The following is a 22,491-nucleotide window of genomic DNA, read 5'->3' as shown; positions in this document are numbered from 1 at the left end:
GCGCATGCGCAGAGTTGCCAGACGAAGGGAACAGCTAAAGAACAGGGGTCAACTTGGGAGGAAGGCCACAGGTGGAGGATGAATGGCCCCTCCCAGAGGAAATAAAAGAGGAGCGAAAGGAGAGTGGAGTTTGCAGGAGACAATTAGTTCGCTTAATTGCTTCGTGAGTCTCTGAGACTCCTTGCCAAGTTTTGCAGATATCAGCCTGTCAGCTCTCCAAGTCAGATAAGGTCTGTGACTGTAAATCCTCCCTTGAAAGACTTTGCTGGATGTGGATGAGCAGCATTCACAGCAAATTAATAAAAGGGTTTTTTGTCAGGACCAGGAGTTTGCTTCAGGCTCTTGGGAAGAAGCCTCGGTCAGAACAATAAGGTCTTGCAGTTTTCTTGGCCAGATTTTGCAGAAGTGGCTTGTCATTGCTTTCTCCTTCGGGGCTGAGGGAAAGGGACTGGCCCAAGGTCATCCAGATGGCTTTGTTCACCTAAGGTGGGACTAGAACTCACTTTCACCCCGTTCCTGGTGCTTTAATCATTATACTAAACTGGCTCTCTTGCTTTGATGAGTGGACAATAATCATTTTGCTTTGCACCTTGAGTCCAGGTCTCTCTATAAGTAAGGTGACAGCCTTCTTCAAGGACAGAATCGATAGTGTAGCAGCAAAACTACACTATGCACAGAAATGGAAGGTTGCCTCGATCCCCACAATGGACGAATGGCTGCAAAAATTGATGGAGTTAGGAAAGATGGCTAAATTGACTGTTTTGATTAAAGAAAAAAAAACACAAATGCCTTTATTTCTACTTGGAAACCACTACTGGACTTTGTGCTTAAGGTGGAAAAAAATGAAACATTGATTTAGGGTTTTACCAATTAGATGGATTTGTTGTTATAGAAATGGCTAGTTTCTATTATCATGAAAAAGTAAAAAGTTGAGAGTAGATTTTAATGCCTTATTCTGCTGCACCAAAGGAAGTTGGAAGTCAATGCCTTTTTTCTCCCCCCCCCCCCTTTGCTTTCCCCCACTATCTACTTCCCTTTTCCCCTCCCTAATTTCCCAAATATTTACTTTTGTATTCTCTTTGTATGGTCCATGTGATACAAGTAGTATTTTGCCATCCCGGTAACAAATCCTACCCTTTTACTGGATGCATCGCAATGTTGCACCCATCTCTAAAGTAGGCTGAATGTCCAGGGCAAGATGCTTTTCATTGTTTTGATGAATGAAGGAGATGTTTGCAGATACTAGACATATTTGACAAATCTTTTGGCTGGCCTGGGTTGAATAAGAACAATAGGGACATTAAGAGCGCAGTGGTTAGAGTGCAGTACTGCAGGCTACTTCTGCTGACTGCCAGCTGCCTGCAATTTGGCAGTTCGAATCTCACCAGGCTCAAGATTGACTCAGCCTTCCATCCTTCCGAGGTGGGTAAAATGAGGACCCAGATTGTTGGGGGTGAATGCTGATTCTGTAAACCACTTAGAGAAGGCTATAAAGAACTGTGAAGCAGTATATAAATCTAAGTGCTATTGTTATTAAATGTAGTTTAACAGCAGTGTAGATACAGTTGAGTTAAGGCTAATTTACTGATGGGTTGGGATGGTATGAAAAGAATGTCATCTAGATGAAAAAGGATGTACCAGGTCCAACTAGTGACCAGACACTAGTTAGAAAAAGCTTTAGATGTGTAATAAATGAAGCAGGGTTTATTTCCAAGTAAAATGTATCTATCTAAATAGATTCTCCATAAGTCAGTGGTCCAAAGTATAAAATTATAGTTTTAGTCTTTATGATCCTTTACATCCCCTCTATAGGCACAGTATAGAATTGTAATGTCATTCAGGACAGTTGTGACGATTGGCTAATAATGTAGAAAACAATCACATTAAAAAAAAAGACTCTTAAAATTGGATTTTCAGTTCCTCTCAACCATTGGTGTATATTCATAATACTATGCCATTGTCACTCTTTAGATTTGCTTGCTTTTTAAAAACGTTTTGGCCACGGATAGGCAGTGGGAGGCATGAAATGTGACTCCTTTCCTTTGTAAAAGTAACATGGCAAGTATTTCCTGTCAGTGGCTGGCTGTAAAAAAGAAAGAAAGGTTAAGAATAACCCACAGGATGCACCTGAATGAAAAAGACAAAAAAGAAAGAAATAACGAAGAGAAAGAACCCCCCCAAAACCCCCACATATACATATGGAAACCAGAACATAGGCCATATATTTGAAAGTGCCTAGTTACCCAGATCCCACGATTACGATAGGGATGAGTTGATGCATTTCATTCATTTCATTTATTCGATTTATAAACCGCCCCCTCTCCCCGATGCAGTGTAGACTCTGCTCTTTGAAAAGCAGTGAACATAACTGACAAAGAGGCGCCTTGTTTTCTTTCTCTTTCAGAGCAGTTCTTTTATTTATTTTCCTATTCAGAGAGGTTATTTGGTTTACTTGCAGAATATGTACATATTTACAAAGATTTGCGCAGGTCCGGGAGTAAGAAATGCATGTCTTCTAAAGAGCTGTGTTGGGTTTGGGTAGCTTAACATTCAATCATCCCCACCCAGTTCTGAGATTCTTGATTGGAAATGATGCGTGTCAGGCTAAGGTCGTAGAAAAAAAAATGAAAGGAAAACAGGCCATCGGATGTGAATCCCATCCTTGTGGCTTGTAAAACACGGTGCTACAGATCCCGGCTTTTCTCTTCATGAGGACTTCTAGATTGTTGCTGAATGTTTCTGAAGACCACAATGTTAACTTAGAGCCAGGCCTGTATCGTCTACAGCTGCTTTGACTCCTGCAACTTCCCATTAAATGACTTCCACAAAACAGATTAGGAACCGCTGATCTATCATGTGGTACGAACCCAACCAGCTATCCGCTCCACTGACCGACCAAAACTAAGCAAACGAATGTCAGGGTTCCAAATAGCATCCAAAAGTAAATCAGAGTCCGAGGCAAAGGATTCTGCAAAGTTCCAATCTATCTTCTTTCTAGAAAGAATGTTGTTATGGCTACCTATCATCTAACTCCAACAATCCCCCCCCTGCTCCCATTTTCCCACAATATAAAATGCATAGTAGAATAATAGAAAGTGTGGCAGGCCTGAGATCCAAAAGAAAAGATGGCTTGCAGGCCTGACAACGTTCCTCTGATGGGGTATGTCAGCCCACTCAACAGGGGTCCTCAAACTATGGTCTAGGGGCTGGACACGGCCCACTGAAGCCATTAATCCAGCCCGCAAGGGACCACAAGGCTGCCCTACCCACCTCACCCCACCTACCCCCCGGGCCTCCCCAGCCTGCAGAGAGAAGGGAGAAAGAGAGAGGGAGGGAGAGATAGATAGATAGATAGATAGATAGAGAGAGAGAGAGAGAGAGAGAGAGAGAGAGAGAGATGGACACCCCCACTGTCAAGGCAGCCACATCCCTTCACTAACATGCTTTCTACCCGTAGGAGCATAACAAATTAAAGTTCAATTTGTGAGCATTGTTTAATGGACTGCTAAATTGGCATGCCCACCTGGTCACATGCCCACCTAGCCACACCCACCCAATCACATGACCACCTAGCCACACCCACCCAGCCAGTCTGGCCCCACAGCAGTCTGAGGGACCGCAAATTGGCCTCCTGTTTAAAAAGTTTGAGGTCCCCCTGTGCTACAGGATATCAGGCGACATAATCTGAACTACAAGAGCTTAGGGCCCCTCCTCTAGACGCCCCAATTCTCTGTCCTGCCTGAAATCCACCTAATTTATCCCTTCACCGAAGCGGTGCTTTCCTTGCTTAACAAACGACTTCGGAAGGACAAGCTCCTGTAGCTTGGTATCCGATCGTGGAATTCCGAGGTCGCAAAGAAATACAAGAATGGATCCAAACAGCAATTGAAACTGGCCAGGCTTAAGAAGAAGGGGTGCAGATACAAGACACCTTGTTTTACAGTGCAACCCTTCACCACGTCTTCCTTCACCAACATGAAGAAGAAAAACATGAGGTGATAGGGGGCGAAGCAGACAAAAAACACCACGGCGCACATGGACACCATCCGTAGCGCCTTCTGTTTTTCGCCGGTGTTTTGCAAAGGCATTTGGTGTTCCCGGAGGGACGCCCTGGTTTTGGAAGTACAGTAACCGATGATGGCCAGAGGGAACAAAAACCCAACCAGTTCAGCCGCCATCAGCATCCCGATCACAGCCGCCTTGTTCTGGAACTTCTCAATGTTGAGATCAGAGAAGCAGGTTTCCGAACTCCCGGTGTTTCTCAGCAAAGGGAAGGCCAGGCAAGCTACACCGACCACCAACCAGACGGCGGCCGAGATGGCGACATCGTAGCGCTTCTTCCAATTTTTGGCCTTGAAGGGATGGAGCAGGAAGAGGCACCGCTGCACGCTGATGCAGGTGAGGAAGCAAATGCTGGCGTACATGTTCAGGTACTTCAGGTAGAAGCAAAGCTGGCAGAGGAAGAGTCCGAAGGGCCACCTGTAGTTGACGTAGTAATAAATCCGCAGAGGTAAGGAGAGGACGTGAATGAAGTCCGCGGTGGCCAGATTCAGCAGGAAGATGATGGCTTTGTTTTGCTTTCGGATAAAGGGGCAGAGCATCCAGAGAGCAATGCTGTTGGTCAGGAGGCCTGGGACGAAGATGATGGTGTAGGTGACAGCATAAAAGGTGTGTTGGAAAGCTCTTCCGGGTTCCGAGCAGTTCATACCTGGGCTTCCCAGCATCTCAGTTCCATTGAAGAGGAAAGGACTTGGAAAAGTTCCACCTTTGGAGAGATTCTGGCCCCTGTAAGGAAAGGATGGCACATTTATTAAACCACTGGGAGTAGCACTTAGACTTAACGTAATTTCCGGACTATAAGATGCACCGGAGTATAAGACGCACCAAGATTTTGAAGAGGTAAATTTAAAAACAAAGTTTTTGCACTCTGCAGGCCTCCCAAACCCTCTGCACGCCTTGTTTTCTTGTGAAAAATGGGGCACGCAGAGAGTTTGAGAGGCCTTTAAAGTGCTCCTGGGGGTGGCGTGGGCCCAAAACGAGCAAAAAAACGGGCCCCTTTTTTGCAAATAACAGGGCATGCATAGGCTTTGGGAGGCTTGTAGAGTGCTCCTGGAGTGGGGTTGGAAAGCCTGTTTTTTTTCTTGTTTTTGCCCTCTCCAGCTCCCAGGAGCAGGCATCCCAAACCCTCTGCACATCCATTTTTGTGAAGGGAGTGGGGTTTCAGGAGGCCAAAAATGCTGCATTCAGTGTAAAAGATGCACCCAGATTTTCACCCTCTTTTTTGGGGGGGGAAGGTGCATCTTATACTCCGAAATATACAATATATACAGGACTCTCTTGGTGGTTTACAATGTCAGCATCTTGCCCCCAACAATCTGGGTCCTCATTTTACTGACCTTGGAAGGATGGAAGGATGAGTCAACCTTGAGCCCTGTCAGGATCGAACTCCAGACTGTGGGCAGAGTTTGCCTGCAATACTGCAATTTAACCACTGCACCATCAGGGCTCCTAAGACACTAGTAATAGCACTGAGACTTATATACCACTTCATAATTGTAATATTATTATATTGCAAAGTGTTTTTTGACATGGAATTGTATTTTAGTAACACCATTGCAGCTTCCTCTCCTTTTACTGAAGGAACCGAAACCGTTAAGAAGAGAAGGAGAAAGGGGATGAAGAAGCAGCAGCAAATAAATCTTAGTTTTTGGCTTCTTTTCAAATTTAGAAAGAACGAAGTTTAGGTGAGAGGAAAATGGGGAAGGGGAAGACAGAGGGAAGAGAGGTGTAGGTATAGAGCAGGGGTCTCAAACTCAATTTCATTGAGGGTCTCATCAGGATGGTGTTTAACCTTGGGGGACTGGGGTGGACGTGGCCAGGGTGGGTGTGGCCAATTCAACGTCACTCATGTTGGGGGCAAATAAAATTACAAGCTTAACATTTAACTTTACTAGGTTACCAAGTACTAGTCACTTCTGTGTCTAATTGGAAACCACTTTTGGACTTTATGCTTGGGGTGGGGTGGGGAAATGAAACTTTGATTTTGGATTTTGCTAATTGGATAGTCTTGTTGTAGAAATGGCTAGTATATCTTATTATGTAAAGGTTAAAAAGTCAAGGCTGCATTATTACCTTATTCTATTGCGTCAAAAGGAATCGGAAATTAATACTTTTCTTTTTCTTCTCCTCTTTAATCTATACATTTTCCTCTTTTCCCATAGATTTTCTTTTTTGTCGTATTTCTGTATTTTATATTTTGATAACCTAATAAAATACTTGAATTTAAAACACACACACACACACACAAATGCTAGCCATATCTGCGACAACAATCTCTATGAATCAGCAAAGCCCAGCATCAAGAGTTCATTTCTTTTCGATCTTGAGCACAAAATCTACAAGGGGTTTGCAAGAAAAGTTCCAGCATGATCTGGCTTTTATTATCTTCTTCTCTAAATTTGGAAGCTTCATCTTGGAACGGTTGTTGGCAATTTCGTGAATGTTTCTAATCTCTCAAGATGTCATTTAAGTGATAGCGGCCATCTTTGGGCAGTGATTTTTATTACAATCTTTCCATTTTCGCACACCGACCATCCACCGCATTAGCCCAACCCAGTGATGGCGAGCCTTTTTCTTACGGCGTGCCCAAATTGTGTGTGTTAATGTGCGCGTGACCCCTGCCCAGGCTCCGGAGGCTTTCCTGAAGCCTGGGGAGGGCGAAAATGACCTTTCCTGGCCCCCAGAGGCCCTCCGGAAGCCAGAAATGGATCATTTATGAACTTCTGGTTGGCCCTTTGGGACCAAGGCTGGGGAGCGTGAAAAATGGCCCCAACAGCCCAACCAGAAGTTCAAACTTCCGGTTGGGCCCTTGGGGCCATTTTTCGTCCTCTCCAGCCTCTGGAGGCCGCCAGCTCTGGCGCACATGCATGACGTAGCTAACGTTTGGCATGCTCCCAAATATGGCTGCACATGCTATAGTTTCACCACCACAGGCCTAGCCTATGGGAAACACACTTCCTTGAAAAACGTCGGTGATTTTAATAAAGTCCTTACCAAAAAGGAAAAGGAAAACCCTTTTGCTGCTTGAGGATGGTGGAGTCATTTTGCCCAGCCTGTAAATTGTTGTAACTCTCCTTCCAAACTACCCCTCTGTTCATGCATTTCCTATTTACTAAATTGCCGTTGCACACCATTCGAGAGTATATCCTGTTTAGCGTCTTTGCCAATTAATTCTTATTAAGACGGCAGCTTCAATTCCATCACTCAGGCAGGAAGTCAATAAAAATCAAATTTCCAGCTTCTGCTTTACATAACGACACCTCTGGGGAAAATGATTCTCCTGTTGCATGTTGGTGAAAGGGCGCCTGTGATTTCTCTCTCCCTGGGGCATTAAATTATAATGAATACACTCAAGATTGTCATTGGCCACAAATGCATTCTACTTGAGTTACTTTTTGAGCTGGCTCTTACCAATAGCTGTCTGAATGCAACTTCTATTCTACAGCTAAGAGCTTAATAGAAGAGAATATTTGTCTCTCAGGATACTTGATGCTCTCTGAGCTTGGTTGTTTTTCTTGCAAACATCTCATAACTCAACTAGGTAACGGCATACATTTTATATTATTCAATTTTTATTTTATTTATTTATTTGTCAAGCATGTATAAGGTAACAGTTATAAGTATAGACATGATTATGAATACAAGAAATGGATACGAATACAAGGGGACATTAGGACAGGGACGGTAGGCATGGTGGTGCATGCCCCTACTGACCTCTTAAAAATGGGGTGAGGTCTAAGCTAGACAGTCTAAGGTTAAAGTTATGGGTGTTAGGAGAAGAAACCACAGAGTCAGGTAGTGCATTCCAGGCATTGACCGCTCTGTTGCTGAAGTCGTATTTTCTGCAGTCAAGTTCGGAGTTTGATTAAATGCTGAAAGGGAGTGAGGTTTGCGAGGAGGAGGAGGAGGAGGAGGAGGAGGAAGAGGAGGAGGAGGAGGAGGAGGAGGACTGTGGGGTCCTTGGTGCTCTCTGAGCTTGGTTGTTTTCTTTCATTACACAACTAGGTAACATCAGTGCTAGGAGTGGGTTTGCTTTCTCTTTATATAATAGCGCAGGGGTGTCAAACCCAAGGCCCGGAGTCGGAGCTGGCCCATGGGATGCTTAGATCTGACCCGTGGGGTCACCCTGGAAACAGCGAAAGACTGGCCTGCGGTGCCTCTGCCAGCAAAAACGGAGCTCAGGAGGGCCACACACAGCCCTCCCAAGCTCTGTTTTCACTGCCAAAGGATTGCAGGAGACCATCACAGCTGAAAACGGAGCTTGGGAACCTGTTTTCACTAGCAGAGTGCCCAACTCACCACAGGCGCCCCCAACATGAATGATGTTGAGCTGGCCACGCCCCCTCACACACACACACACACACACACACACACACACACACCGCAGGTCAAACACAACCCTGATGATGAAATCGAGTTTGACACCCCTGTACTAGTGCCTTTCCCTGTCATTGGCAGCAGTATTTTGGTGGTTCCTTGTTTAGGCTGTTATTTAGTGTTAGTTTGTGTGAGACGGTAGTTCCTTGATTGGGAGTATTGTTTGCTGGTTGATCGTTGCTTTTGTGTTAATCTGGGACGATGCCTCCTTGAGTAGCATGCAAGCAGCAATGGCCTTCCCTTACAAAACAGCCCACAGAGACTTTTCATAAGATGTGACTGACAGGCAGGGCCAGATATGGTATGCTGCTGGTTTGCATCGGTTTGGGCGAACTGGTAGCGACAGTGGCATGAGGCTCCGCCCACCCACGCTGCACATGCTCAGACGTGCGTGCTCTCCTGCCTATCGAACCAATAGTGAAGAAAATAGAATACCATCTCTGGGCAGGACATGCACCCAAGGGATGTTTCATGTTTGGTTTCCAGAACAGGAACAAACAAAGAAAAAAACAACAACCTGAAGCTGCATGTTAATTTCAAAAACTCTTTTTTAGATCAGTTCATGCCTTAAAAGGAGGGGCAGCAGAGCAACGAAGCTGTGTGTGTGTAACTTTTTAAGTTTTATTTCACACATTGTCAGGTAGCTATATTAACATGAATCCAAGATACATATAATGAGGAAAAATAATATATATATATTATTATATAATATATAATTCTATATATTAGTTCTAATATCGCTTTAGAAACAAAGCCATCTGAGTGACTTGGAGCCAGTCACTTTCTCTCAGCCCCAAGAAGGAGAGAATGGCAAACCACGTCTGAAAAACCTTATTAGGAAGGAACTTCTAGGACTTCTCCAGCAGTTTTTAAAAATCAGACACGATTGAACAGAAGAGGAAAAAATTAAACTATAATGTCCAACCACGTTTGATAAAATTGTGGTCCCTGCATCTGACATTTAATTTCCTTAACTCAACCTGTGATTTTTTTCCCTAATGTGGCAATTGAAGAGGCCTTGCTAATTGCAACTCAATTGTTATATGACCTAGAGTTCTCTGATGTTACACCATTATTGTTTGGGTTGCTAAAATTAAATAGATGAATCCATTCTTTATTTTTAAGCTCATGGTTTAGTCTTGTAAATAACCTTAACTGTGGAGAACATTCAGTTTTTTTGCTTAGTGATGTTACTTGCCTATTCAAAAACTTTTCACCAAGGGGCTATATCTGGTGACCACCACAAATGAAAAAAAAACCACAAAAAACAAATTTAGGCAACCTCATTTGGGAGAATGATTTTAATATATATGAGCCAGGCTAATAGGAGTCAAATACCAACAATGTTTAATTTTCCACTTCACGTCTTGTACTGAAACTGAAGTGAAGTGAAACTGGTTTCTATAAATGCTGCCAATTTGTCTCCTGCATAGGATTGCCAAGATCAGTAACGCAAGCTTCCATCCGATAGCTTTCCCATCTTAAATGACAACAATGACCTATAATCTTTTGAAATTCCTTTTGGATGTTCTTGAATAATGAAGTATTCTCATAATTTGTACAAGGCTGAATTGCCAAAGTTCTAATATTTCTATTGCCCAGAATTCAATTCAATTCAATTTATTACAGACATGAGACAGAGGCCAGAAGAAATAAAAAAACCACTCAATTAATACACAATTAAAAAGTCTAGACGAAAATCATAAACAACAACTAAAATCTATGATAAAATTCACCCTGTCATTTATACATGGTCTAACTATGCTAAAATTACAATCCATACCCTTTGAGGCCGGTAGTCGATTTAATACTAAAAGGGGGAGGAATAAGCAATGCAAAAAGTTTTCCACATTTGTTGTATAAAATAGCTCACCATCTCCACCTCTGCCCAGAATTCTACTATCTATTTTACCCTGGAATTAGATCCTGTATTTTGTTTTATATTTTTGATATGGTCATAAGACTAATCAGTTAATACATTATCTATCTAGCTATTACCCAAAAGAGATTTGAGCTGATATTGAAAAGGCTACCGTAGCGTATCACCTATTTATTGTGGTATCTGATCTTTATTGAGAGGCTCACCGTGGCTATAAAAACGTTTTAATCTATAAAGAGTATGTGCTCTCAAAGAGTTCATGTTAGTTAACGGTGCCTGTAATTTTGGCAGATTTCTGATTTGGAATACAGGAAGGTCTGCATGCAGCATTTGGACAAAATCGATTTTGTGCCACATGTGATACACCTTCCTTCTGCAATCTGATAAATATCAGAATTTATTTAAATTTATGTTGTTGAAATGCAAAGCGCGATCCTGGTGAGCATCTATTCCAAAAAAAACTGGACTTGGCAATTCATCAGTTCTGCTTAAGGGGCAGGGATACCTGTGGGTGATGGCCCCCCCAGTTGTATCTTGTGTGCCAATGGCGCCCATTCCTGGACTGGCAGGCCCTGCTCACAGCCAATCCTTGCTCATTTCCTAGTGGGATTATTGCAATGTACACTATGTGGGGCTAGTAGTTACAAGTGGTTCAGAAATGTGGTAGCTCATGCAGGGATAAGTGTCCCTTGGTTTGTCCATATTACACAGTTGTTGCATGAACGGCACCAGCTCCTAATTTATTTCTGGGTGCAATTCAAGTCGCCAGTTATAATCTTTAAAAGACCTATGTCGGTGTTTCTCAACCTTAGCAGTTTGAAGATGTGTGGACTTCAACTCTCAGAATTACAAAAAGTAAGGTTCTACATTTAGGCAAGAAAAATAAAATGCACAGGTACAATATATGTGGTCCCTTGCTCAATAGTAGTAACTGTGAGAGGAATCTTGGAGTCCTAGTGGACAACCATTTAAATATGAGCCAGCCATGTGCAGCAGCTGCCAAAAAAGCCAACACAGTTCTAGGTTGCACCAACAGAGGGATAGAATCAAGATCACGTGAAGGGTTAATACCACTTTATAATGCCTTGGTAAGGCCACACTTGGAATAATGCATTCAGTTTTGATCACCACGATGTAGAAAAGATGTGGAGACTCTAGAAAGAGTGCAGAGAAGAGCAACAAAGAGGATTAGGGGACTGGAGGCTAAAACATATGAAGAACGGTTGCAGGAACTGGGTATGTCTAGTTTAATGAAAAGAAGGACTAGGAGAGACATGATAGCAGTGTTCCAATATCTCAGGGGTTGCCACAAAGAAGAGGGAGTCAAACTATTCTCCAAGGCACCTGAGGGTAGAACAAGAAGCAATGGGTGGAAGCTAATCAAGGAGAGAAGCAACTTGGAACTGAGGAGAAATTTCCTGACAGTCAGAACAATTAATCAGTGGAACAACTTGCCTCCCAAAGTTCTGAATGTTCCAACATTGGAAGTTTTAAAGAAGATGTTGGATAACCATTTGTCTGAAGTGATGTAGGGTTTCCTGCCTAAGCAGGAGGTTGGACTAGAAGACCTCCAAGGTCCCTTCCAACTCTGATATTCTATATAGCAGCTATTCTGGGAGTTGAGGTCCACATATCTTCAAACTGCCAAGGTTGAGAAACACATCCCTATATGGTTCAGGCACGGCCAAGTCATTTGCAGGACTGCCTCTCCTGGCTAGGATGGACATTCTCCAGGTCTCTTTCCTTAAAATGTTGTCAGTGGGAGTTTAGAAATGTGCCTTTTTTAACCCTAACCCTCTTCTGTTCCACTGGACCCAAGAAACTAGATTCCCTCTTCCATAGTTTTATCCTTTTGTACCCCCGTTAAAACACAGTTTCACTCCTTGTGCTTATTTTGGCTACAGTCTCCCCAAATTTGCAGGATAGGCATAAATTGGCTTAAAATGGACCCCCAATATCAAAAATGTCATCAAAAAAGCACAACAAAGAATGCTCTTCCTGCACCAACTCAGAAGTTCAAACTGTCCAAGGAGCTGCTGATTCTGTTCTACAGAGAAATTATTGAGTCTTGTCATCTGCACCTCCATAACTGTCTGCTTTGGCTCTGCAACCCATCAAGACAGACACAGACTTCAGAGGATAATTAGAACTGCAGCAAAAACAATGGCTGCCAACCTGCCTTCCATCCATTGAGGATCTGTATACTGCACGAGTCAGAAGAATAACTTCAGACCCCTCACATCCTGGACATAAATTGTTTCAACTTCTACCCTCAAAACAACGCTATAGGGCACTGCACACCACAACGACAAGATACAAGGACAGTTTTTCCCGAATGCCATCACTCTGCTAAACAAATAATTCCCTCAACGCTGTCATATTACCTACGAAGACTGTATTACTATTATTATTATTTTCTTCATTCTTAGTACCTATCTCTTCCCGCTTATGACTATAGCCGTGTTGCTTGTATCTTTAAAATTTATATTGTTTTATTTGTTTCCTACTACCATTTGATTGCTTATTAGTAACCTATGACTATCACTAAGTGGTTGTATCTTATGATTCTTGATGAATGTATTCTATTTTATTTTTCTTTATGTACACTGAGAGCATCTGCACCAAAGACAAATTCCTTGATTGTGTCCAATCACACTTGGCCAATAAAGAATGCTATTCTGTTCTATTCTAAATTGGTATATTTGCTTGTTCCAACTTTCACAAGGGCAGCCAATCAGACAGAGATCAACCTGATCTTACAAAAACAAGATCTTTGTTGCATATTTTTTTTTTGCCTAACTAAAGAGGAACATTCTTGCAAAACTGCAGAGGGGGAGGGGGGAACAAAATCTACCTTGTTTGGAATTCCACGCTTCAAATTCTGAAAAAAAAAATCTTACCTCATTTGGAGCATCAGCAAAATCGAGGGATGTAGAAAAGGCAACCTCCGGATAGCAAATTCTTGGCTTGTTCTCTTTTTGCAGAGTGACTCATAGAGGAAAGGAAAGGCCGTTGATTGGATTTTGTTATTGAAACTAAACAAGGTTCTTTTTGCAGGAAGTTAAAGAAGAAGAGAAGTTTGCATGTTACCACAGAAATAAGAGTATAGGCAAGAATTCCATCAAACGATGAAGCCTTCTGGTGCTTGAGACGATGCAAAGCCTGAATGGACACCTGGTTACAGTCATTTTTGTAACTGCAAGATACAGCAATCTCAGTTGAGACGGCTCCTCCCAGCAATAGTGTTTCTGTTGGTGTCAGAAGTTCACTCAGGAAATCAGGGTGAAGACAATGTAATACTTAACATGTAGACAGAACTCTTTTTATTTTCAAACTAGTGCTAACAACCCAGCGTTGCCCATGTATTTATTTATAGGGGGAAATGGAGCACCCTTGTGGAGTACTGTGAAGCCATTACTCCACTGCACTTTACAGTAGAAGCCATTTTAAGGCAGTACAGTAGAAGCCATTTTAAGGCACAACAGGCTGTATTGTAACAGAACACAACCCCCAAGGGATATTAGGGGTGTCTTACCCCCACAGTATTTGTTTCCAGAGAGTAAGTGGAAAGAGAGAGAGAGAGAGAGAGAATCTTCGTTCCTGCAACCGTTCTTCATGTGTTTTAGCCCCAGACTAGAGCAAAGCTTGATTAAGATCTGTTGTATTGCGACCTTTCTTGCCACAGCTGTTGAGCAAATCGCTGAAGTTGTTAAAGTTGGTAGCACGGTTGTTAAGTGAATCTCCCTTCCCCATGGACTTGGCTTGTCGGACGGTCAACAAGGGGGGAATCACATGACGGACCCCCTGGGACATTGCAACCGTCATGAATGTGAGTCAGTGGCCAAGGATTCTGTAATGGTCACAAGTGTGAAAAATGGTCGTAATTCACTTCTTTCAGTGCCATTGTAACTTTGATGGTCACTCAATGAACTGTTGTAAGTCGAGGACTACCTGTACAGAGTTGGAATAGGACTAGGGAGAGCAGGGGAGAGGTTCGCCTTCTACCATGGTGGCTCACTAGCCTACCTCGCAGGGGTGTTATCGGGATAATATAGAAAGGAGTGTTCCAGATTCCTGGGGGGGGGGAGCGGAAAGTCTGGGTCTACATTGAATTGATAGTGGCAACTTTATCCCATATAGGTAGATAAATGATTTGGACGGGACTTTACCTGCACCAATCACCAAACAGAAGGTGAAATCGGCGTGCATGGAAACTGACCAAGGAGAGATTCAACCTGGAGATAAGGAGGAATTTTCTGATAGTGAGAACAATCAGCCCACGGAGCCTTCAGATGTTCTGGGAGCTTCATCACCGGAAGCTTTCAAGAAGAGGCTGGACTGCCATCTGTCAGAAATGGTAGATAGCTGTGATGGTGAACCTATGGCATGCGTCCCACAGGTGGCACATGGAGCCATATTCGGTGGCACGCCAGCCGTCAGCTCCAGCAAGCATGCACACGCTGCCCAGTTGATTTTTCGCCCTTCTGGAGGGCCAGGGGAGGCCGTTTTCACCCTCCCCAGGCTTCAGGAAAGTCTCTGGAGTCTGGGGAGGGTGAAAAACGGACCCAACAGGCCAACCGAAAGTTCGGAAACGATCAATTTCCAGCTTCTGGAGGGTCTCCAGGGGAGCCAGGAGGCTGTTTTCATTCTCCCCAGACTTCAGGAAAGCCTCTGGAGCCTGGGGAGGGGTCTCATGCATATGTATGCAGCGGGGGTTGGGGGTGTCGCATGCACATGTGTGGGAGGGGGTGACACACCTGTAGGTGGGCGGGGAGGATTGAGTCGGCAGCTCGCGGGCGATAGCAATTTTGGCATGCCGTGAGAAAAAGTTTTGCTGTCATTGGTATATAGGGTCTCCCGCTTGGGCTGGAGGTTGAGTCACTTTGAGTGTCTTTCTAACACTATATATCTCCTTTCTCAGGTCTCAAGCAATGTCTCCGTCCCCGCTTGTGTGTTGAGGGGTGAGAGGAGGAATGGCTTCTGATCATTTCTCACCTCGTGTCCTTTACAAGGCAAATCTGAGAATGTAAGCATGTGAATATTTCTGGCAAGACGTCTGCAACAACAACAGGAAGTTTTGACCAAGAGTTACATAATGTGTGCGCGGTTGTCTCTTTGTTAACTCAAAACAGCATATTAAACAAGACTACAGTGCGGTTGTTTTTGTGCGAAGTTCCTGGGGTCAATCCAATAGGAATAAATACCAAATTCAATTCCATTTTTGACCAGGAAATCAGGGGAGCAAGCAAATTGTAGGACTCTTGCTGTGGTGGTGGCAGGTAGGTTGATGACCAAATGTTACATCACATTTGATGTTTGGTACATTGCAACCCCTTTTTAAAACTTTTTTTAAAGAAGCCTGCACTGTCCCATTACATACATCCACCATTTTGTACACACTGGGTCTTCACACACCCATCAGTCATCCCCCATCAGCCCATTTCCAACAAATAAACACACACACACCAACGGTGGATTGCAGGCAGTACGCCCCGGTACGAGCGTACCAGAGCCTGCCCGGAGCATTGGGTACCGTTCCGGTATGGTGCTCTGAAGGGCCCGCCTGTCTGCCCGCACTCCTTACCTGTCTTTAAACCCTTTGGCGCTTCCATGCATGCGCATGGCACATACAGCGCCTGCACGATGCTCCGTTGCAAAGCTGGAGCATCACGGAGGCTTGCAGAGGCATTGCTGGATGGTAAGACGCATGCGCCCATTGCATGCATGTGCATGCGCACCCCACACGTTCATGTGGAGGACACGGGGCCCTGTTGCAACTGTACTGGTTGCAATGGGATCCGGAACCCACAACTGACACACACACAGAGACACATACACACCATTGTAAGATCTTGATAACACATGGGTAGTTTCTTCTGGATGTCAAAGTTGCCAGGAAAATACTTTACCAAACTCACTGTCAGGGTTCCAAATAGAATCCAAAATAAAATAAAAATCCAAGGCAGGGGATTCCTCAAAATTGCAATTTATTAAAAGAGCCATGTTGGCACATCTGGGAAAACAACACCCACAAGTTCATCGCATGGTCCAATCTTCCACTGCCACGAAGACATACTCCTCCCATCCAGATCCAGCCAAGTGCAGAGACAAAGATGACCTTGGCTTTCTAAGAAGAATGTTGTTATGGCTACATATCACCCAGCTCCATATAATCCCCCTTCCCATTTTCCCACCGTAGAATGCATGGCAGGCCTGAAGTCCAAAAAGAAAAGATGGCTTGCAGGCATGACACTCACCTAAATTCTTGGTGTCCTCCTATGAGGATGCTACCTAGTTTGGTAATGAAAGGTCTGTAAGAAAACCATCAAGCTCAGAGACCACCAAGGACCCCCTTGTCTGTGGAGATTCTCAGTCATGGTTGTCCCAAAGATGCTTTTTCGAAGGGCAACTGGACTAATTTTCTCTCTCTGTACTTCCTATTTTTGGCCACAGGATGGTGACCTATACCTTTAAGAATTGTCATCCTTTTTTTCTCTCACCAAAAAACCAAAATCAGATGTCAATCAAGGGCAAAGAACAGAGGAACGTTCAGCTTCAGAAAAGTGTTCTTCCTTTGCTCTATTTTCTTTGGAAATGGTTTTCAGAGCGAAGCAATTATTTACAGTACTGTGATATATTTAAAACAGGTATACCCTCTACTCCACATTTAATTCCGGAGTAATTAAAAATAAGAAAGCCCTTGAATTTCGCAAACGAATGATCCTTTTCTTTCTTTATCCGCATGGTTTCCACCATTTCTTTATTCTTTTTTATGTAGTTCATTAATTTTCTGCAGAAAATAAATATCAACAAAGAATTATTAAAGTAGAAAAAACAGGGGAAGCGGGGAATTGCTAAAGAAGAAGGGAAAAAAGAAGAAGAAGAACAAATAACTCCCAACTTTCTTTGAAACAATTACAGAAATAAAATACATTAACCTTTTGTTCTCAAATTCAATAACACCCAGCACTTCTGCACTCATCAACATTTCTTAATGGTCATATTCCCAAATTAGTGTGAGTCTTTCTGCCAGCTTCTACAAAAAAGTCCAGAAGTGGTATTCATGTAGAAACAAACTTAGACAAAGTCTTTTCTTTAATCAAGGTAGGAGGGATGAAAATCAATTAGACAAATTACCTAATTAAAATCAGGCACAAGCTGGGGAAAACCCAAATCTTCACTTTGTGGCTTGGAAATGCAGACTTCATGCCAAATGTGTCTCAAGCGGTTAAGAATTCCATCGAAGGGAACAGACTATCTTGGTGCCAAACTTTTAATTTCTACCAAACTGTTATCTATTGAACTTTAGAATAGATATACCAAAAAGAGGAGTTTTGTTTAAGTCAGGGGTGTCCAAACTTGGGAACTTTAAGACTTGGGGAATTCTGGGAGTTGAAGTCCACAAGTCTTAAAGTTCCCAAGTTTGGACACCCCTGGTTTAAGTGCTGCTGAAGAGAGTTCAGGAGAGGAAGACGCCCATTTCATAGATTTTTAAAACTACCGCTGGAAGAAATATCCATCTGTTTCAGTTCCAAGCCAGGGAGGAAAAGTACTGGAGACAAAATGGAAGCTGGAGGCTGATTGGAAAGATGGTTTAAGGATGAAGCAGAACCACATGGAGCTGAGAAAGTTTTATACCTTCCTCTTGGGCTTTGCATTTGAGCATCCTGTTCCTGTGCAAGAACATATATTCTATTGGCTGTTGTCAGACTCGCATGGGGCCATGTAGGGATCATGTTTGTTTGAGCTAAGTTTGGTTGAGGTTTGGACTGCTGATGCAATGAAAGGGCATTGGGCAATTCCTGTTGTGGCTGAGGGTGAATGCTACCTTTGTTTAGACCTTGCTGCAGGTTTTTTTGCCTATGAATAGAGCTACCTAGCTACTTGGCTTCTTTCAATAAGCTCTTTATCTGTTAAATGCTGACATATGCTGAGGGCTATTAAGAAAAGTGGGGGCTGCTTTCTCCCTCTAAAAAACTATGCTTCTCCATTTCTCATCCAGGGAAATATTCTGCCTTTTAACATATTTCTCAAAATATTTCATTCTTCTAGGAGAGGGGTAAAGGTAAAGGTTCCCCTTGCACATATGTGCTAGTCGTTCCCGACTCTAGGGGGCGGGGCTCATCTCCATTTCAAAGCCAAAGAGCCAGCACTGTCCGAAGACGTCTCTGGGGTCATGTGGCTGGCATGACTGAATGCTGAAGGTGCACAGAACGCTGTTACCTTCCCGCCAAAGGTGGTTCCTATTTCTCTACTTGCATTTTTACGAACTGCTAGGTTGGCAGAAGCTGGGACAAGTAACAGGAGCTCACTCTGTTATGTGGTGCTAGGGATTCAAACCGCCGAACTGCCAACCTTCCTGATCAACAAGTTCAGCGTCTTAGCCACTGAGCCACCCCGTCCCATAGGAGAGGAGTAGGTGCTAACTTTCTACACTACAGATGCGGTAGAAGGACATGGAAAGGCAGAAATATGCCCATCTGGTTTCTTAAGGAGCATCAGATCAAATTCTCCATTCTCTCACTCTCTCTCCCCAACAGGAAAATCCCAGGAAACAAACCTTCAAACGAAATTCCAGAAAGACCTATCCTTTGTTGTGGACTAGAGATTCTACAAATAAAATTACCCCGTGTTGAACTTACACCCCCAAGTCCAGCATTCCTGACACAGGTTTCTCTATCCAGTGATTCAGTCGCTTTATGGAACCTTGTATTTTCCTTCGTTTGACTAATCTTTGCGTTTCCAGCAGACTGAAAAACAAACAGGAGCAAAGCGAAGGAAGGAAGGAGGTGGCAATTAAGACACGTCTACCCTGAAGTGACTCCCCCGGGGCAGGAAAAGTCTGTTTCTTGTCCCCTAGTCACCCATTTTTGTTTGAGAGATGTTTCTTTCCCAAACAGGATTTTCTGGCTTCCTTAGCTACAAAGATGTCTGCATCTAGTCCCAAATCAAATAAGAAAAAAACCACAAATCCTTAGGATCACCATTGTATGCCCAGACAAAAGCGGCAAAGATTTTCTAGGCAGTCCTCAACGTATGACCACAATTGAGCCCAAAATTTATGTTGCTATGTGAGAAATGTGTTAGGTGAGTTTTGCCCCATGTTATGACTTTTTTTAGTAACAGATTAACAGACTTGGAAGGGACCCTATAGATCATCTAGTCCAACCCCCCACCCAAGCAGGAGACCCTACACCATTTCTGACAAATGGCAGTCCAATCTCTTCTTGAAAGTCTCAAGTGATGAAGCTCCCACAACTTCCGAAGGCAACTTCTGTTCCATGGGTTGATTGTTCTCACTGTCAGAAAGTTCCTCCTTATTTCTTGAATCTCTCCTTGGTAGGTTTCCATGCATTAATCCTCCTCGAACTCCAGAAGGCAGGAGGGGGGCGGCGGTAGATGGGGTGATGTGGGCAGGGCAGCCTCATGGTCCCATGTGGGCCAGATTAATGGCTTCAGTGGGCTGTATCCAGCCCGCTGGCCATAGTTTGGAAACCCCTGCTCTAAGATAATAATACAATAGTAGAGTTGGAAGGGACCTTGGAGGTCTTCTAGTCCAACCCCCTGCCTAGGCAGGAAACCCTATACCGTTTCAGACAAATGGCTATCCAACATCTTCTTAAAGACTTCCAGTGTTGGGGCATTCACAACTTCTGGAGGCAACTTCTGTTCCACTGATTAATTGTTCTAACTGTCAGGAAATTTCTCCTCAGTTCTAAGTTGCTTCTTGATTAGTTTCCACCCATTGCTTCTTGTTCTACCCTCAGGTGCCTTGGAGAATAGTTTGACTCCCTCTTCTTTGTGGCAACCCCTGAAGATCACCCCACCAATACAGACGGGCAAGTCACCAGAATATAAACTGAGAGCAAACCCTACTCCTTACTAGCACTGATACCTACTTGGGTAATGAAATGTCTTCAAGAAAACAAGCAAGTTCAGAGAGCATCAAGGACCTCTCGGAAAGTTCAGCTATTATTATACAAGGGTAGTTTCAGAGGTGGCTTGCTCCCAGTTCGGCCCGGTTTAGCTGAAGCAGTAATGGTGATTTGGTCTGGATCACAGAACCGGCAGCGACCCAGGCTGGCCACGCCGCTGAACTGGTTCCCTGGTCTCTTCTGTCATTGCCGGCATATTTCTGCGCATGAGCAGAACAACTTATAGTCAACTGCACATGTACGAGCAATGCGTGGCAGGCACATGCGCAAAGGAAACTGGTACCCACTGATACAGAAACTCACCCCTGGGGAGTTTCAATGTGAACTTGTTACCCTTTTAAGAGAGATCAAGTTTAATCCAAGGATATGGCAGTTTCTTGATTGGGATATTACAAGCAGTTGAGTCCTTTCATCTGGGATGTTAAGATGGCCAGTCGTTGACTTCATCTTGCAGTCTTCAAGGAATGGCTGTAAATGACCCTCTTAATCTTCAAAGCATCTTCATGAGCAATTAACGTTTCTTCTCCTTTGTCACAAAAGCTCTTTCGGTGTTTCTGTGGGTGTAAATTTGTGTGTCAACAGATGGCAGCACCAGACAATTTGGTCACAACCGAAGTAGGCTTGGAACGGGTTAGCAAATGAATAAGGAAGTTCAGAAGTTGGCAAGTTGAAAAACCGTCATAATAGAAGGCAATGGGGAAAGCACTTCCAAATGTTTGCTAGGAAAATGACATGTCATCCAGAGAGGAAAAGGTTGAAAAAACTCAATGGCATTACAATTTTTTTTCTCCTATTGAAGCCAGAATTGCAAATATCGAGAAAGTTAAGGACTCCATTGACAATCTGGAGTTGAAATACCCCTTTAAGCATATTTCCCTAATATTATTCCTTCCAACTGTGTTGGGATCACAATTTCTGGGGGACATCAAGCTGGAGAAGGTTGGTATAGAGCAGGGGTGTCAAACTCAAGGCCCAGGGGCCAGGGCCAGTTTAGCCTGCAAGGCTGGACTGAAAACAGCAAACAACTGGCCTGCGGTGCCTTTGACAGCGAAAACACACCATTTATAGTGAATTGCGCATGCGCAGTCACTAAAAACCAAAATGGCGGCAGCCCAGCGGCAGTGAAAGAACTGGTTTGGGAGCATGGCAGGCCTGCGTCACTGCCGGTTCTGTGACCCAGGCCTGAATCCTACTACCGGTTCAGCCAAACCGGAAGGAAAGAAGGGAAGATGGGAAGAGAGCAAGGAAGGAAAAAGAAGGAAAGAGACGAAGGAAGAAGAAAGGAGAATGAAGAGGAAAGGAAAAAGAAGAAAAGGGAGGGAGGAAGGAAGGTTATAATGAGAGTGAGTGAGGGTCTTAGGGAAGTCCTGCCTTAGCACTTGGACACCACAGGTGCCCCTGACGAGTCCTGTGTCACGCCCCCCCATGGCCACATCCCCAGCTACGCCCTCTCCCCCCCCAATGTCAAACACAACTCTGATGCGGCCCTCAATGAGATCGAGTTTGACACCCCTCTTCTAGAGGATCCAATGTTTGCAGGATATGATGTTGTAACAAGCAGTAACTAGCCCAGATCCATAAGTATAGGTAACACTAATCAGATGGGAAGCTAAAGGGAACTTGGACCAATTTGGGGTTCAATAATGTTTTTTTTTTTAATGTAGGCTTATTTATTTGGGATTAATGCTCTTATGCATTTTTCCCCTCCCCTTTGGAAAGCAATAAAAAAAACCCACACCTTGAAGATGGCTGAGAACTTCTAGTACTGGTTTTTTTTCTTTCTTTCAATAACCCTGAAACTTGGGATACATTTAAAAAAAAACTTCAGCGGAAATTCTGCTGAAAACCACACTGGAGAGTGAAGAAAGCAGCTGCCAATCTGAACTACGTTTCCAGATGGTTTGCTGGATGAAGATCAAAGCTACCATCTGACGGTTACGGGCCTCGTGATCCTGGAGATTAATCAGAAAGCGCTACAATGCTAAGAACAACTTCAAATAAAACTAACGGCGGACCCTGGGATCTTCTGGTGTGAGATTGACGATAGTTTGCAAAAGAAAGAAATGCAGGGAGGGCAGGAGCTGCTGGATAAAACAAATACTGGATTTTCAGAAAATGTTAAATCACACAAACCCAGGAAGATCGTTCTTCAACTCCATTTATGAATGTGTGAAGCTCTTCGTTTTGGAAACGATAAGCAGAACAATTTCAGTATTTTTCTAAAAAGTGATCACACCTCCG

General features: G+C 43.6%; 1 protein-coding gene across 1 annotated transcript; it reads right to left on the bottom strand.

The window, feature by feature from the left end:
- Window positions 1–2,425: 2,425 nt before the first annotated feature.
- On the bottom strand, window positions 2,426–13,274 carry LOC309397792 (putative P2Y purinoceptor 10). The gene is made up of 3 exons (XM_081964141.1): window positions 13,216–13,274; window positions 3,215–4,785; window positions 2,426–3,050 (listed from the first exon to the last, which is right to left on the bottom strand). Exons 1-2 carry the CDS (start codon window positions 13,227–13,229, stop codon window positions 3,756–3,758), a joined length of 1,044 nt encoding a protein of 347 aa, XP_081820267.1. The 5' UTR covers window positions 13,230–13,274; the 3' UTR covers window positions 2,426–3,050; window positions 3,215–3,755.
- Window positions 13,275–22,491: the final 9,217 nt, after the last annotated feature.

This window comes from Natrix helvetica (assembly GCF_964273705.1).
Source record: "Natrix helvetica genome assembly, chromosome: 11".
NCBI classification, from domain to species: domain Eukaryota; kingdom Metazoa; phylum Chordata; class Lepidosauria; order Squamata; family Natricidae; genus Natrix; species Natrix helvetica.
The sequence above is the reverse complement of the archived record's forward strand: the minus strand, read 5'-3'. Positions and strand labels throughout refer to the sequence as shown.